Source organism: Anabas testudineus, chromosome 2 (genome assembly GCF_900324465.2).
Source record: "Anabas testudineus chromosome 2, fAnaTes1.2, whole genome shotgun sequence".
Taxonomy (NCBI): domain Eukaryota; kingdom Metazoa; phylum Chordata; class Actinopteri; order Anabantiformes; family Anabantidae; genus Anabas; species Anabas testudineus.
Genome location: NC_046611.1, coordinates 16,385,808 through 16,398,832, shown reverse-complemented (window position 1 = coordinate 16,398,832; position 13,025 = coordinate 16,385,808). Strand labels below are relative to the sequence as shown.

General features: G+C 38.2%; 2 protein-coding genes across 10 annotated transcripts in view; both read left to right on the top strand.

Moving 5' to 3' along the window:
* The window catches only part of LOC113163580 (LIM zinc-binding domain-containing Nebulette), a 77,487-nt gene that overhangs the window by 35,480 nt on the left and 28,982 nt on the right, over positions 1-13,025 (top strand). The window lies entirely within an intron of this gene.
* LOC113163493 (nebulin-like) overlaps positions 1-13,025 on the top strand; it is a 50,133-nt gene that overhangs the window by 12,354 nt on the left and 24,754 nt on the right. For 4 of the 8 annotated variants that reach the window (XR_003298904.1, XM_026362185.1, XM_026362181.1 and 1 more), the window contains exons 9-31: positions 593-700; positions 1,610-1,720; positions 1,838-1,948; positions 2,251-2,361; positions 2,546-2,656; positions 3,891-4,001; positions 4,134-4,244; positions 5,497-5,607; positions 6,612-6,719; positions 6,807-6,917; positions 7,033-7,143; positions 7,398-7,508; positions 7,650-7,760; positions 7,974-8,084; positions 8,910-9,020; positions 9,301-9,411; positions 9,805-9,912; positions 10,111-10,221; positions 10,409-10,519; positions 10,793-10,903; positions 11,180-11,290; positions 11,854-11,964; positions 12,455-12,565. Coding sequence is in view for 7 of the 8 variants with exons in the window: in XM_026362185.1 (XP_026217970.1) it covers positions 593-700; positions 1,610-1,720; positions 1,838-1,948; positions 2,251-2,361; positions 2,546-2,656; positions 3,891-4,001; positions 4,134-4,244; positions 5,497-5,607; positions 6,612-6,719; positions 6,807-6,917; positions 7,033-7,143; positions 7,398-7,508; positions 7,650-7,760; positions 7,974-8,084; positions 8,910-9,020; positions 9,301-9,411; positions 9,805-9,912; positions 10,111-10,221; positions 10,409-10,519; positions 10,793-10,903; positions 11,180-11,290; positions 11,854-11,964; positions 12,455-12,565 (2,544 nt within the window). In the remaining variant the exon portion in view is untranslated. The remainder of the gene's footprint in view (positions 1-592; positions 701-1,609; positions 1,721-1,837; positions 1,949-2,250; positions 2,362-2,545; positions 2,657-3,890; positions 4,002-4,133; positions 4,245-5,496; positions 5,608-6,611; positions 6,720-6,806; positions 6,918-7,032; positions 7,144-7,397; positions 7,509-7,649; positions 7,761-7,973; positions 8,085-8,909; positions 9,021-9,300; positions 9,412-9,804; positions 9,913-10,110; positions 10,222-10,408; positions 10,520-10,792; positions 10,904-11,179; positions 11,291-11,853; positions 11,965-12,454; positions 12,566-13,025) is intronic. The other 4 variants (XM_026362182.1, XM_026362183.1, XM_026362184.1 and 1 more) reach the window with 4 other exon arrangements.

Below are 13,025 nucleotides of genomic sequence, written 5' to 3'. Positions count from 1 at the left end.
TTACCTCCTTTCCAACTTTGTTTACATTTTATTTTATGTTTGATATTTGAAAAGGATTATATTAGATTGTGTATTTAAGCAAAATTAAAAGCTCAAAAAAATAGTTTTATTATAGTTTCTCCTGACATGGCAACAATTAAAACTATGTGTGTCCGTAGTGTGACTAGAGATCCATCAGAAACCAAACTGAAATTGTATGTATTAGTATTAATGGAGAAACCAGTTTTCAGTCAGTTCTTTTGCACTTTGCTACTGTAGCAGGTGGAGATGCACCACCACATTTGTCCCGGCTGTGACAAGCTAGTGGATCTCAGTAATACACTAATTAATAAAACCCCCGACACCCTGAGAGCCTCTTTATCTTCAGCTGAACCTCAGAATGCATATTTACACACAGCAACGATTGTTCTGTGGATTTTTCCAATAATTGGTTCACATCTAGTGTATCGCCGTTTGAGTAGTGTGCTGCAATAGATCTGAAACAAACCAGAACAATCTTTTAACCAAATGTAAAAATCTGCCACCTAACTCACAGACAGCTCTGACACTGCAGCACACGTCTGAGTCTTACACAGTATTTTCTGTCTCCCAGGTGAGTTATCGCCCTAAATTGCTGGGAGCTCCCTCGTCCCTTTACTCTCAGCTTCCTGACACCACGGAGATCCAGTTTGCCAGAGAGATGACAGAGATGCACAGTGAGGTAAAGCACACTTTGTACAGTGTGAACCAAGAGCTTGAAATCTCTGGTGGTCTGTGTTTAGAGGGCATTTTTATCAGATTAGCACAGAAAAGCTGTTTACTTTGGTCAGAAACAGATTTTAATTTGTGCAACATCTGTAAAGTAATAAAAAATTATAGTTCATATTTCACTCTAATAAGTGTCCAAATTAATATCCAGAGTGATGTCTTCTAAGCATTTTTCTTTGACATGCTCATGGTTGTGAAGTAAAGTCAGTCTCAGCAGTCCTTAAAACAGGTTTTGCTCTCTCTGACTTGATTTTACAATCCAGCAACATCATGCTCACAGGCCTGTACACGGCAAATCATGAACACACACACAAGTTATCATTAATGTAGTTTTCATGTGATGTGTCTAATTTGCATCTGGATCTAAAACATCTTCATTTGTGAAGGGTTAAAGAACTTTCATGTTTCTTCTCACTGCTGCGTGTGTGTATGTGTGTGTGTGTGTAGTGCCGTAAAACAGTCCTCCACCACTTCCATGTCGTACATACTGTTGTAAAATTGCCCCAAGGGGATCAGTAAAGTATTGTCAGTATTAAATGACTGAAACAGCAGAAAGAACGATCACCAAGCCTTTAAGTCAGGTATATTTATGCCTAAAGTCTATATGATATTATTCTGAATGAATAAATTCTTCATATTTTCATAAAATTCTAAAGACATTATAAAAAGAAAGCTCGCAAAGGATGACAAAATCACAAAAGACAAATGAGAACATTTCAGGCAAACCATCAAAACCCTGACAGTGAGACTTGATCAATTCTCTGATGAGCACTGTTCAGACAGAGCACAGCAATAAAGACCACACAGAGTCTTCCCTTCCTCCTCGTCAGATGTTCTGACAGACTATTTTGTCCACTTTCAGAGTAAGTACAAGGAGGGAGGCAGGAAGAGCCTCTCCCAGAGTTTCTACTCCCAGCTCCCAGAGACTGCTGAGACTCAGTTTGCTAAAACTGTTGCTGAGCTGCAGAGCGAGGTGAGACCGTCTTAAACCTCATCGACTAATTGGAAATTATTTGACATTTCACATGTGTTCTGACCTTTCTTGTGTACACTCTTTAAGATTTACATTAGAATGTGTTTTCGTTTTCAGATGCGGTACAAAGAAGTGGGTAAGAAGGGCGTGAACTCGTGTTTGTACTCTCTTCTCCCGGAGACTTTAGAGATGGCTCACGCAAAGGAGGCCTCAGAGCTCTTCAGTGAGGTACATTGGTTGGCTTTTAATCAAGCCATATAGTCAATAAAGCTAATAATACAATTTAAATAAAGCCAGATTTGCATTAAATTAGTTACTGTTGTCGCTCCCAGGGTCAGGCAGGAGCTGAACTAATGTTTGTTCTCCACGTTTAGAGATAGAACCAATATAACAACCTGTAAGCAGCTTTGAGAGACACATTAACTTTTCTTATTAGCTGATTTTGTCTTTTTCTCTTTGATAAGTCATGATGAAAATAGCAAGAGCGAAACATATGTAACTATTGTCATTTTGCCACTGAACTATTGCAGGTGAAGTATAAAGAAGACGGAAAGAAGGAGATGAGCATTAATCTGTACTCTCTGCTGCCTGAAACCATCGACACTCAGCACGCTAAAGAGGTGTCAAACCTGCAGAGCGAGGTATTCATCCATGTGATGCTTCTGTATTTAAATTCCCACTATGAGACATTTTATATATTGATTAAAATTGTTTTTATAAAAGTTTATGATTTGTTAATTTAAACACTCCAGACCTCTAGAAAATCACACAACATCAGCATTAGGATTTATTTCCAGCACACCAATCCACACCTGTCTCCTGCAGGTGAAGTATAAAGAAGGTTTGAAGCAGAAGATCCAAAGCACTTTGTACCATCGGCTCCCAGAGACCACAGCGACACAGCTGGCCAAACAGCTGTCTGAGCTGCAGAGTGAGGTACGTCACATTATGCCACCTCACATGCAGAGTCTCATTCAGTTTAAAGTCACAGTGTCATAGTTTAAACCTGCATCATGTCTGGTCTGAAATAGTTTTCATTGCACTTGACTTAACTGACATTTACAGAGAGAAGAAACTCATGTGGAGTCTTGACGTTAATGCTGTGGATAGACTTTTTATTCTTCTTGAGTCACTGCGGTTGCAGCACTGCAAGACAAGTGCACAGAGTAAGAAAAAAGTGACACAGACGACCAAGAGAGTCTCATTGAGACTGAAGACATGAGGGATTTTAAAACTTCTTTTGAAGTTGTGGCTGCTGGAGGGAATCATCATAGCAGAAAAACAACTTAAGCTCTTTTTCAGAAGAGATACTGACATGAACAACAAAGTGTATGCGTGTACAACTTTCCCTCAGTGAAAAGTAAAATTTCGAATTTTGCAAAAGCTGTCGATGAAAAGAATCGTGTTAAACATACTGTTGTACGGTGAGAGTGAACAGCTCTGTATTGTGTAGAGCTGCTTCAACTCTGTGAAGCATCACTTCTCAGTCATTTGAAGCTGTGTTGGATCATCAGACCCACTCAAAGACAAAAAGATTTCTAAAAGTAGAGGCAAATTGTTCCTGTATGTGACAGCCCCACTTTTATTAACAGACAAATGCTATGGTGGAGAGTGGCACACGAACACTATCAAACCAGAATCAGTTAAAGCACATTAATTAAGCCTTGAAGTACCAAACCCCTGTGTTTAAATAAAGATATTTTGAGATTATTTAAATGAATTGGTACTTGTGTTATATCTATTGACTTAAGTAGTTTAATTCCAGTTTACTTCCTTAATTCCAGCTGTTTATTATGATCATCTATTTTTATTAATAGGTTCTATTACAGTTGCACAACTACAATGTTTAATTATTAATCAAGCATCCACTTTCTCAGTTATGAAATACAATTAGCAGTTTTCCTGTTTTCTGGTCCATGATTGAGGTTCTTAAACATTTGTCCTGCTTTGGACAGTACTGTTTTGTATTTTGTACATGTTATTGCAGTACTTAACATTACAGGTAGCTGGGAAACTCTTCTGCAATGAGCAAGTGTTGACTTTAGCTAAAATAAAAAAAAGACACCATCTTTTCAACCTTTTCAATTTAACCTGCAGAAGCGTGTATGGTAAGGTGCATGCCTTGATTTTAAAGCATAATGTTTTACAGTTTATTTTTTGATGTCTGCAGGTAAAGTATAAAAAAGCTGGAAAAAAAGAAGTGAATAGCAGCCTCTACTCTCTTCTGCCTGAAACTCTGGAGACAAAACACGCTAAAGAGACAACGGAGCAGCTCAGTGAGGTACTTCACTTCTTAAACTGAGTCTAATTGAAATTTCAGTGTTTAATACTGTGGCAAAACAGGGAAAAGCAAACTGAACTGCAAAAATAATGTACTGATGAAGATTGTGTATGTTAATATGCATTTCATTAGATTAAGTACAAGGAAAGTGGGAAGAAAGAGATGTCCAGCTCTCTGTACTCAACTCTGCCCAACACTTCAGAAACCAGCTTTGCCAGAGAGGTCGCTGACATGCTGAGTGAGGTACCAACATTCAGAAAAGTCACATATTGTTTTGTTCCCAGTCCTGTGTCCAATGTTTCCCAAGACACGGTGATAGCACATGTGGTTACTGTGAAACAGAAATTAATTTAACATAGGCTGAGTTAAATTCAGTATATAAAAATAATGTTATTATAGTTATTATTAAATAATGTAAATGGGTCATTTTTTGCTTTTAGTGTTTTGATAATATACAATTTTGTGCTGTTGGGTCCCATGTTAAGTAAAGTCAGAAGCTTGAGGTAGACATGTATTTGTAGGCTGGTAGTAAAATGCCCAGGCCAATTCTTTTTGTTATTAAGAGTTTTCTGCTAAACCGGATAACGTTAAGCATTGTGAAAATCTATAACTGCCCATTCCTTTTGGGCTCCTAGATGCCAACTTGAGGTTAGTGTTCACGCAGAGATCAATATCTCACTCAAAAAGTATTTTTTCAGCTGTAAAGAAGAGAAATTGTTTCCTTTCCCACTATAAAACAACAACGGTCACAGGCCAGCAACAGATTTGGAGTAATGTTTTTATCTGTTTATCTGTTTTCACAACCTGCATCAGTATGCAGCAGGATTTTCAGCTAGGTTGTTCCCAAATGCTGCAACTGGGCACAACAGTGACTGAAACTTACATATTCATCAAAAGATTAAAGTTGAAACCAAATGAAAATGTGTGAAAGTCAGACTAAACATTTACCAAAATCCCTGAACAGACACCTAAGGTCCAGAAAGAGGAAGGTGCCTTTTAATTTAGAAACATCCAATAGATCCTGCATAGAGCTGGAGCGTTATCAGCCCAATGTTTGTGATGTTTCTGTCATGAATTGGTTATCACAAGTGTGATTATCATCAGCCAAGGATCAAAGAGGTTATCTGCGTCGCAGCATTTAATTAGCATTTTAACTCTGCTGTACAGATACAGTCCTTACTAATGAAGCTTGGCCTGCTGTCAGTGCTGATCTGTGGGGACACAAAGACATGTTCATTAAACATAGATGATGAAAAGAAAATATTAAAAATACACAATGACAAAACACAAAGGAAAAAGAGGTTAATTGCTGATGGATCTTCTTTGATTTTTTCCTGTTTGTGTGAAGAAAACAATCAAGTGTTTGTTCATTTTTAACAACAATTATCTTCTTCCAACACTAGCAGGCTGTTTTTCCTGCAGACTTCCACATCTAAAGTATTTATTATTCTACTGAACAGCTCTTCAAGTTTTTGGTTTTCTGTTTTTTTAACAGCATAAGTACAAAGAGAACGGGATGAAGAGCCTCTCTCAGAGCATCTACAGTCAGCTACCAGAGACCAGTGAGACGCAGTTTGCTAAAACAGTCTGTGAGCTGCAGAGCGAGGTAAGGAATGAACGCCTCTCATCAGAAACTGGCTTTCATCTGGAGTATCCTGCCAATCCTACCAGTGCTGAGAATAAGTTCTTACTCTGGTGGAATAACAATCACAGTTTCATTTTGTATAACTATCTAATTGTCTTAGAATGATCATTGTTGATAGTGAGTACATTTACTACAAGTTAAGTACTTTACTGCTTTTCTGAGCTGAATATTTTTTACTACTACTACATTTAAGTGACGGCTGTAGTTTCTCTGAACTCCTGAAGCATTACACATGCCTTTATTATGTGAATATTCACTTTCTAGCTAAAGTAAATTAACTCCTGGAATTCCTCCCGGATTAGCTGAAAAATGCTCAATTACAATTGATTACAGCTCAGTTTTTCTGAGCAGATAAAAAGTCAACATGTTATAGGTGTGTCGCTCTCATGTTTTAGGACAGTGATGCTTCAAATATATGACAGTATTATAGAATATGATGATATGATGCAGAACTGCAGACGAAGCTACACAACAGTATTTAAAGTTGTTAACATTAATGCAGCAATTTCAATCTAAAATATAACATGACAGGTGATCAAGTCCTCATACAATGAGAAATATCAGATTTCTGGGATATTGTATTGAATATTTGAGCTTAAAGGAGGATTAAATAGGGGGGGACTCTACTGAGAGAGAGGTGGGATGTCTCCAACAGGATGTCAGCAGGTGAGAGAGACTGTGGACTTCAGAACAGTTACACCCCTGGTATACAAGTACTACAGACTACTATAAACATGAGGTGAAATTGAAATAATCAGTATCTCTGTAATTACATTTTTTAGAGCTGTAAGGTGCTGATGTGACAAATCCACACATTTATCTGAATTTACAGTAGCTGGAGACGTCTTTGATTTTTATTTTTTTCCTTTTCCCTCCTTAGAGCTGTTATTAAGTTATTTATCACAAGGTTTGCATCCTCCAAATCCGATATAACAGAAAGTATAATGTCATTGATTTGATTTTAGATGAAGTACAAAAAGGGGAAGAAAGAAGCATCCAAATCTCTGTATTGCACTCTACCTGAGACTCTGGAGACCCTGCACGCCAAAGAAGCTTCTGAACTACAGAGTGAGGTAACAAACTGATAAACCTGTGTTCATCGTTCCGTTCCTTCTCCTCTCTAAGGCTGCATGATTTTCTGTGCTCTTATTTGTGTTCAGCTGAAGTACAAAGAGCCTCTGAAGAAAGGTCTGTCCTCCAGTTTGTTCCACCTGCTGCCTGAGACTTTAGAGACGGTCCACGCTAAAGAAGTATCTGAGCTGCTCAGTGAGGTAACAGCAGGAAAGAGAAGACATGAAATCTTGGAGAAACATTTCGGTTCCTTTATGTGAAGCAGATTTCTTCTTCCTTGGAATGAAATACTATGTAAATTACATTTGTTTTCAGGTGAAATATAAAGAAGATGGTATGAAGGAGATGAGCATCAACTTGTACTCTCTGCTCCCTGAAACCATCGAGACCCAGCATGTGAAAGAAGTGTCAAACCTGCAGAGTGAGGTATTCAAACAGGATAGTTCTTCTGTAGAAAGTATTGTATACACACATAAGTCAGCTATGTAGCATGACTAAAAGCTTTCCAGTTTAAGTCTTAAGCAAACTCTAGACCAGTGAAGTTTCTGAACATATTTCAGAAATAATATTTTTTATAATAATTAATTAATAATATAACTTTTTTTCACTGGGACTGTGAGAGATAATTTATTTCAAATTGAGTGAATCTTACTAAAGTGTGACAGTAACATCTCCTGCAGGTGAAATATAAAGAAGGCCTGAAGCAGAAAATTGACAGCAGTTTGTACCATCGGCTCCCAGAGACCACAGAGACACAGCTGGCCAAACAGCTGTCTGAGCTGCAGAGCGAGGTAAGATTTAAAAATAATTTCTATCATGTTTATGTAGAAGATTTAAAAATGTCTATTAGTCATTCTTGTAGTTACATTCCATTATCTGTAGTTTTCCCATATAATATCATTTAAGGTAACTACGTTCTTTTCGATTTGCAGAACAAGTACAAGGAGACCGGTAAGAAGGAGTTGAACAAAAATCTGTACTCCCTCCTGCCTCACACCATGGAGACGCAGCACGCTAAAGAGGCTGCAGAGCTGCTCAGTGAGGTAACGTGGTGTTTTCCTCTACTTTTATCTTAGAAAACTGTGAACAGTCTGAACATCAGAGACCAGCATCCATATGAGGTTCATAATTGTTCGTTTTCTCAAAGTTGTTTGAGTCCAGCTGTGCTTTGAAATAAACAGAAACAAGTGCAGTACTGCAAATCCAAAGCCTTCGTCATACATCATCCTCTGCTGTTTGATGCTGTTTCATCACAGATCAAGTACAAGGAGAGTGGGAAGAAGGAGATGTCCAGCTCCATCTACTCCACTCTGCCTGACACTTTAGAAACCAGCTTCGCCAGAGAGATGACTGAGATGCTGAGTGAGGTAAAAAGAAACATCAGAAAAATAATATAGTGTTGAACATAATGAATATGAAACCCACCAAGCCAATGGGCTAGGAGAGCCACAGACAAGGTTGAGATGTCACTGGTACAGAAAGACGTTTACAGTTTACATACAGTATACCAGGAGCTGATGATTGATTTTGAATTGTAAATTATGTTCAAAGATCCACCCATCTAGGAAACGAAGACCAGATTTCTGCCAATATTAAAAATATTTTTTAAAATCACCATTTTAAAGTTGTGCAACTCAAATAAATGGTAAAGTACAGATTAAAAAAAGTGCAAGTAAACAAAAATGAAAGTTAGATGAGGGGTAATCATAAATTGTTACTTCACCCTCAAATATTTTGGATTGAGATCAAATAAACATGAGATCTCCAACGTGAAGGAGGGATCCTGGACGTGCTTCAGGAGAGAGAGCTGTAGTAAGAATGCTGTTTGATTGGTTATAAATAATCACTGCCCCCATTATCCAATGCTCTCTGATGTTTATACATTAGACACTCATCAGAAGCCAGATTAGCATCAGAAACAGGATCAAAGAGGAATCGCAGGCTGTTCAAAATGTGCGTTGGAGAAGAGTCATTAACAATATCTGATCTGGGACCAGGGAAAGATGGGATACCAGATTTGCACCAATTCGTTTTTAGGACACAGGCAAAACAAACCTTTTTGAATATTCAGGTGCAGATTCATAGATGGTTAAACCCTTTTTTTCTGTCGGCAAAGTTTCTTCAACGCTGTTAGGACTTTGCTTTCTATGTCAATTTCTGAAAATGATCAAACTTCTCTTTTTTTTTTGCAGAACAAGTACAAAGAGGACGGGAGGAGAAGCGTCTCTCAGAGTTTCTACTCTCAGCTACCAGAAACTGCTGAGACTCAGTTTGCTAAAACAGTGTCTGAGCTGCAGAGTGAGGTAGAGGAGAAAATAACTTGATTTGATAAAGTATAGACAGAAAACGTCTATTAAATATGCAGAGTATTCTTTATCTCATGTCGTATCTGAGTACAGGAGACACAATCCACAATCCATCAGATCTCACAGATATGCAGATGACACACAACTCTATGTTTCAGTGTCTCCCTAAAGTGCTTTATTTCCAACAGTTTGAATTAAGGGCAGGTGTCTGAAGCTGGTAAAGATTTGAAATCAGTTCAAAACATTAAGTCAATTTTAATTTAATGTTGTGTTTTAGATGAAGTACAAAGAAGCAGGGAAGAAAGGAGTGATGAGCTCTCTGTACTCTACTCTGCCTGAGACTCTGGAAACACAACACGCGAAGGAGGCTTCACAGCTGCAGAGTCAGGTATCTGCATATTCACAAAAACAGCTGAATGGCCTAAGGCATCAAAACATGTCTCCACCTGTCAGAGCAGACTCCACTTCAACCCAGACTGTGGTGATAATACAACTGAAGTGATTGTCTTACCTGTGTAATTGACTTAGAACAACAGACTAAGAAATCTAGTGTCTTTTAACTAAGTCTGATATGAACCAGCAAAATCCCAAAAGCACAGGTAGAAAAAGTATCTAATGTAGTACAAAAACACTATTTCCAATCAAAGACTGTTTATACACTTTTCTTGTGCTTTTCTTTCTCTCTCTTCTGTTCTTTGATGTCATAAAGTTTCTTTACTTTCTTTACTTGTTACATTGCTTTATGTCGATACAACCTGTGTTATAACTATGTCTGTTCCAGCTCAATTACAAGCAGAGTTCGAAGAAAGACATGTCCAGTCTTTACCACCTGATGCCAGAAACTATCGACACTCAGTTTGTGAGACAGCAGACGGAGATGCTCAGTGAGGTACGAATACAGTAGCTACGGTTTTTGCCATGTTATTAGTTAGGCATGTCTTTGTCTTTTTCAATGTGGCCCGTGGAGTAAAGTTGTTGTGCTCTTTTTGTAGTTCTGGTTTAGCCCTAAGTCATTTGATAATTATTTTCTCAGTGAATAAATGAGTAAAAGCTTTGTCCATCTGGCTGCACTTTGTTTTATCTCAAGGTAAAGTATAAAGAGGATGGTAAAAAAGAGATGAGCGTCAACCTGTACTCCCTGCTCCCCGATACCATCGACACCCAGCATGCTAAAGAGCTCACAGACATGCAGAGTGAGGTGGGTTCATCAATAAATTATCAATTATTATAGGAACTACAGCCAGTCCAGATATTGTCACTTAGAAGAGCTATATTGCTATAGAGCAAATATTTTTCAAAAAATTGTCAAATTTGCTTTTGTTATTGTTTATGTTAATATTATTTTGAAGCTCTAAATAAATCTGATCCCTCTTTGTGTCTAAAAGACTAAATACAAAGAGGCCAGTAAGAAGCAGACATCGACGTCTCTGTACCACAGACTGCCTGAAACACTGGAGACACAACACGCTAAAGAGACTTCACAGCTACAGAGTCAGGTTTGTAATATTACAAAAACACACACTGTAAGTGTATTTATATTTGTAAAGGATTTAGACTCGTTAGCACTACTGATATGCAGTGATAATGTACACAAGAAGAAATACTCATACATGTTCATGTATTCATGGTTCTAATCCCGGAGAGTGGCTAACTGCTAGACCACAAGTAGGTTTAAAGCTATCTGAGCTATACGTTTTTTGTATGCTTTTAAATATCTAATTGTTCTTCCTGACAGATCATTAAATTTTCATGACCTCTGTGTCTTCTAGATTTTGTATAAAGAGGCTGTCAAGAAGGAGCTGGCATGTCCAGTTTACCACCAGCTGCCTGACACGCTGGAGACCCAGTTCGCTCGAGAGCTCACTGAAATGCAGAGCCAAGTAAGAGCAAGGGAACAACACAGTGACACCAATGTGTATATTTAAGTCGTGATCCATCAGAGAACAAGCTGTCATGTTTATTTATGAATGAATGAACAATGATGAACAAATAACATTTCCTATCTGTTGTGAGTTCACATTTGTTCTAACACAGTAAATTGCTCTCTGCTGCATTGGACTTCAACTTCAGCTGCTGTCAAATCGTTTTGGTGAAATCACTAAAGCTCCATATTGTTAATATCATGTTATAAACAGAGTTTTCTTTCTTGGTTGTAGAATAAGTACAAGGAGGATGGGATGAAGAGGCTGTCTCAGAGTCTCTACTCACAGCTGCCTGAAACCTCCGAGACTCAGTTTGCTAAAACAGTTTCTGAGCTGCAGAGCGAGGTGAGATGAGAGACAAGATGACTGTGACAGCAGATATGACAGACATGACAAAGACAAAAATGTGTGAATGAATATACTCTATATGAATGAGACAGCTCGGCTTCATTTTCAGAATAGATGTGTGTTGTGAGGTGGAGGCTCCATCAAGAGCATGCAGTAAATACCCGTAGTTCCAATTACTAGCCAGTGAACCACAGGATCATAAGACAGTGTATTATGTGCAATAAAGCATAAGAAAAGTAGAACGATGTCAGGCACAAAAACTGCGAAATACAAAGACAGAGGCAGAGTATTATCCAATGCTCTCTTATCAAGTAGATAAATACACAAATGAATGCACATCATTAATCAGTTACAAACCTGTAACCTGTGCGGCTGTCATAGATGATAAATAATGATGTAAAATAATAAAATAAGAGATTTGAGGTTTAGTTTTCGTTTCTAGAACAGGTCCTCGAAGATCTTCACCGTCACCTTTATTTCTTTTCTGAGCCTTAACAATGAGCTGATTTTGTGCTGCATTTGCAAATGTTTTGTAACACAAATAATAATGTTGTTTTCAGATTAAGTATAAGAAGTCAGGGAGGCAGGAGGCCGGCAGCTGTTTGTACTCTGTGATGCCAGAAACTCTGGAGGCTCAACATGCCAAGCAGGTCTCCCAGATACAAAGCCAGGTACTCATCACACATAACACGTACTGATAGTGCTGCATTCCTGATGACTAAACAGAATTACAGATATGAGAGAAGATATGAGGCTGATTATGTCTTAGAGCTGTACTTAGTTGTTTTAACATAAAAGTGTATCCAAGTCCTGATGCTGTACGTCGTGGTAATGATGTTTTTACCCTTTTTATTCTGACAGCATTTCAAGCTTAATAATGTCAGAAAAGATCAGAAACACCTGCACTCTATCTGAAACACTGAGCAGAAACGTCAAGTCGAAAGGCCAAGAAGAGAGGTCACTTAATAAATGGCAATGGTGTTAAAAGACTCCTGTTAAAAGATTTCTGTGCATCTTGAGTTGAGTTGATGTTAAACCAGTAGTCTCTAGGAGATCTTTACTTAACATCTGTGTCACAAATGAAGCGTCTACTACTGTGCAGTTCCTCACGGTCAAACCTGGACACATCAAACACAAACAGTCTGTCTATCCTCGCTGCAGGTGAAGTATAAGGAGAACATGCAGAAGGATTTACCGTCCAGTCTGTTCTCCACCCTTCCTCAAACGCTCCAGACTGAGTTAGCAAAGGAGGTGACAGAGCTCCAGAGCCAGGTGACAAACGCACATCCTTATCAAGCCGCTACTGTTTAGTTATAGCTGCTGTATTTTTTCCCCAAGTTGTTCTTCTTTTAGATCAATAATGTCCTCCTCTAATGCTCAGCTGGATCCGTGTGTGGAAAGTGTCACTGACAAATACGGAATACTGAACTGCTTTTAACCTACAGTCCTTGAACACAACAGCACTAATAAGTCTAAATTAACAACCATGGTGACTAAAGGCTCCTGAAAAAGCATTAGCAGTTACTTTGCTTAAAGTTAAAATTGAATACAGAACTCAAATAAATTACTAAGAAGGTCATTAGTATTAACATTTCTACAGTCCTGTTTTGTGCATATAGACATTTCTAGAACTTGTGAAATATCCTAGGACAGTGTTTTATGAGACTATGCTGGGCTGTCGCAGAGAGTCTCAGCTACAGCCCCCATATCTAAGCAGGAGGAGGAGGAATGT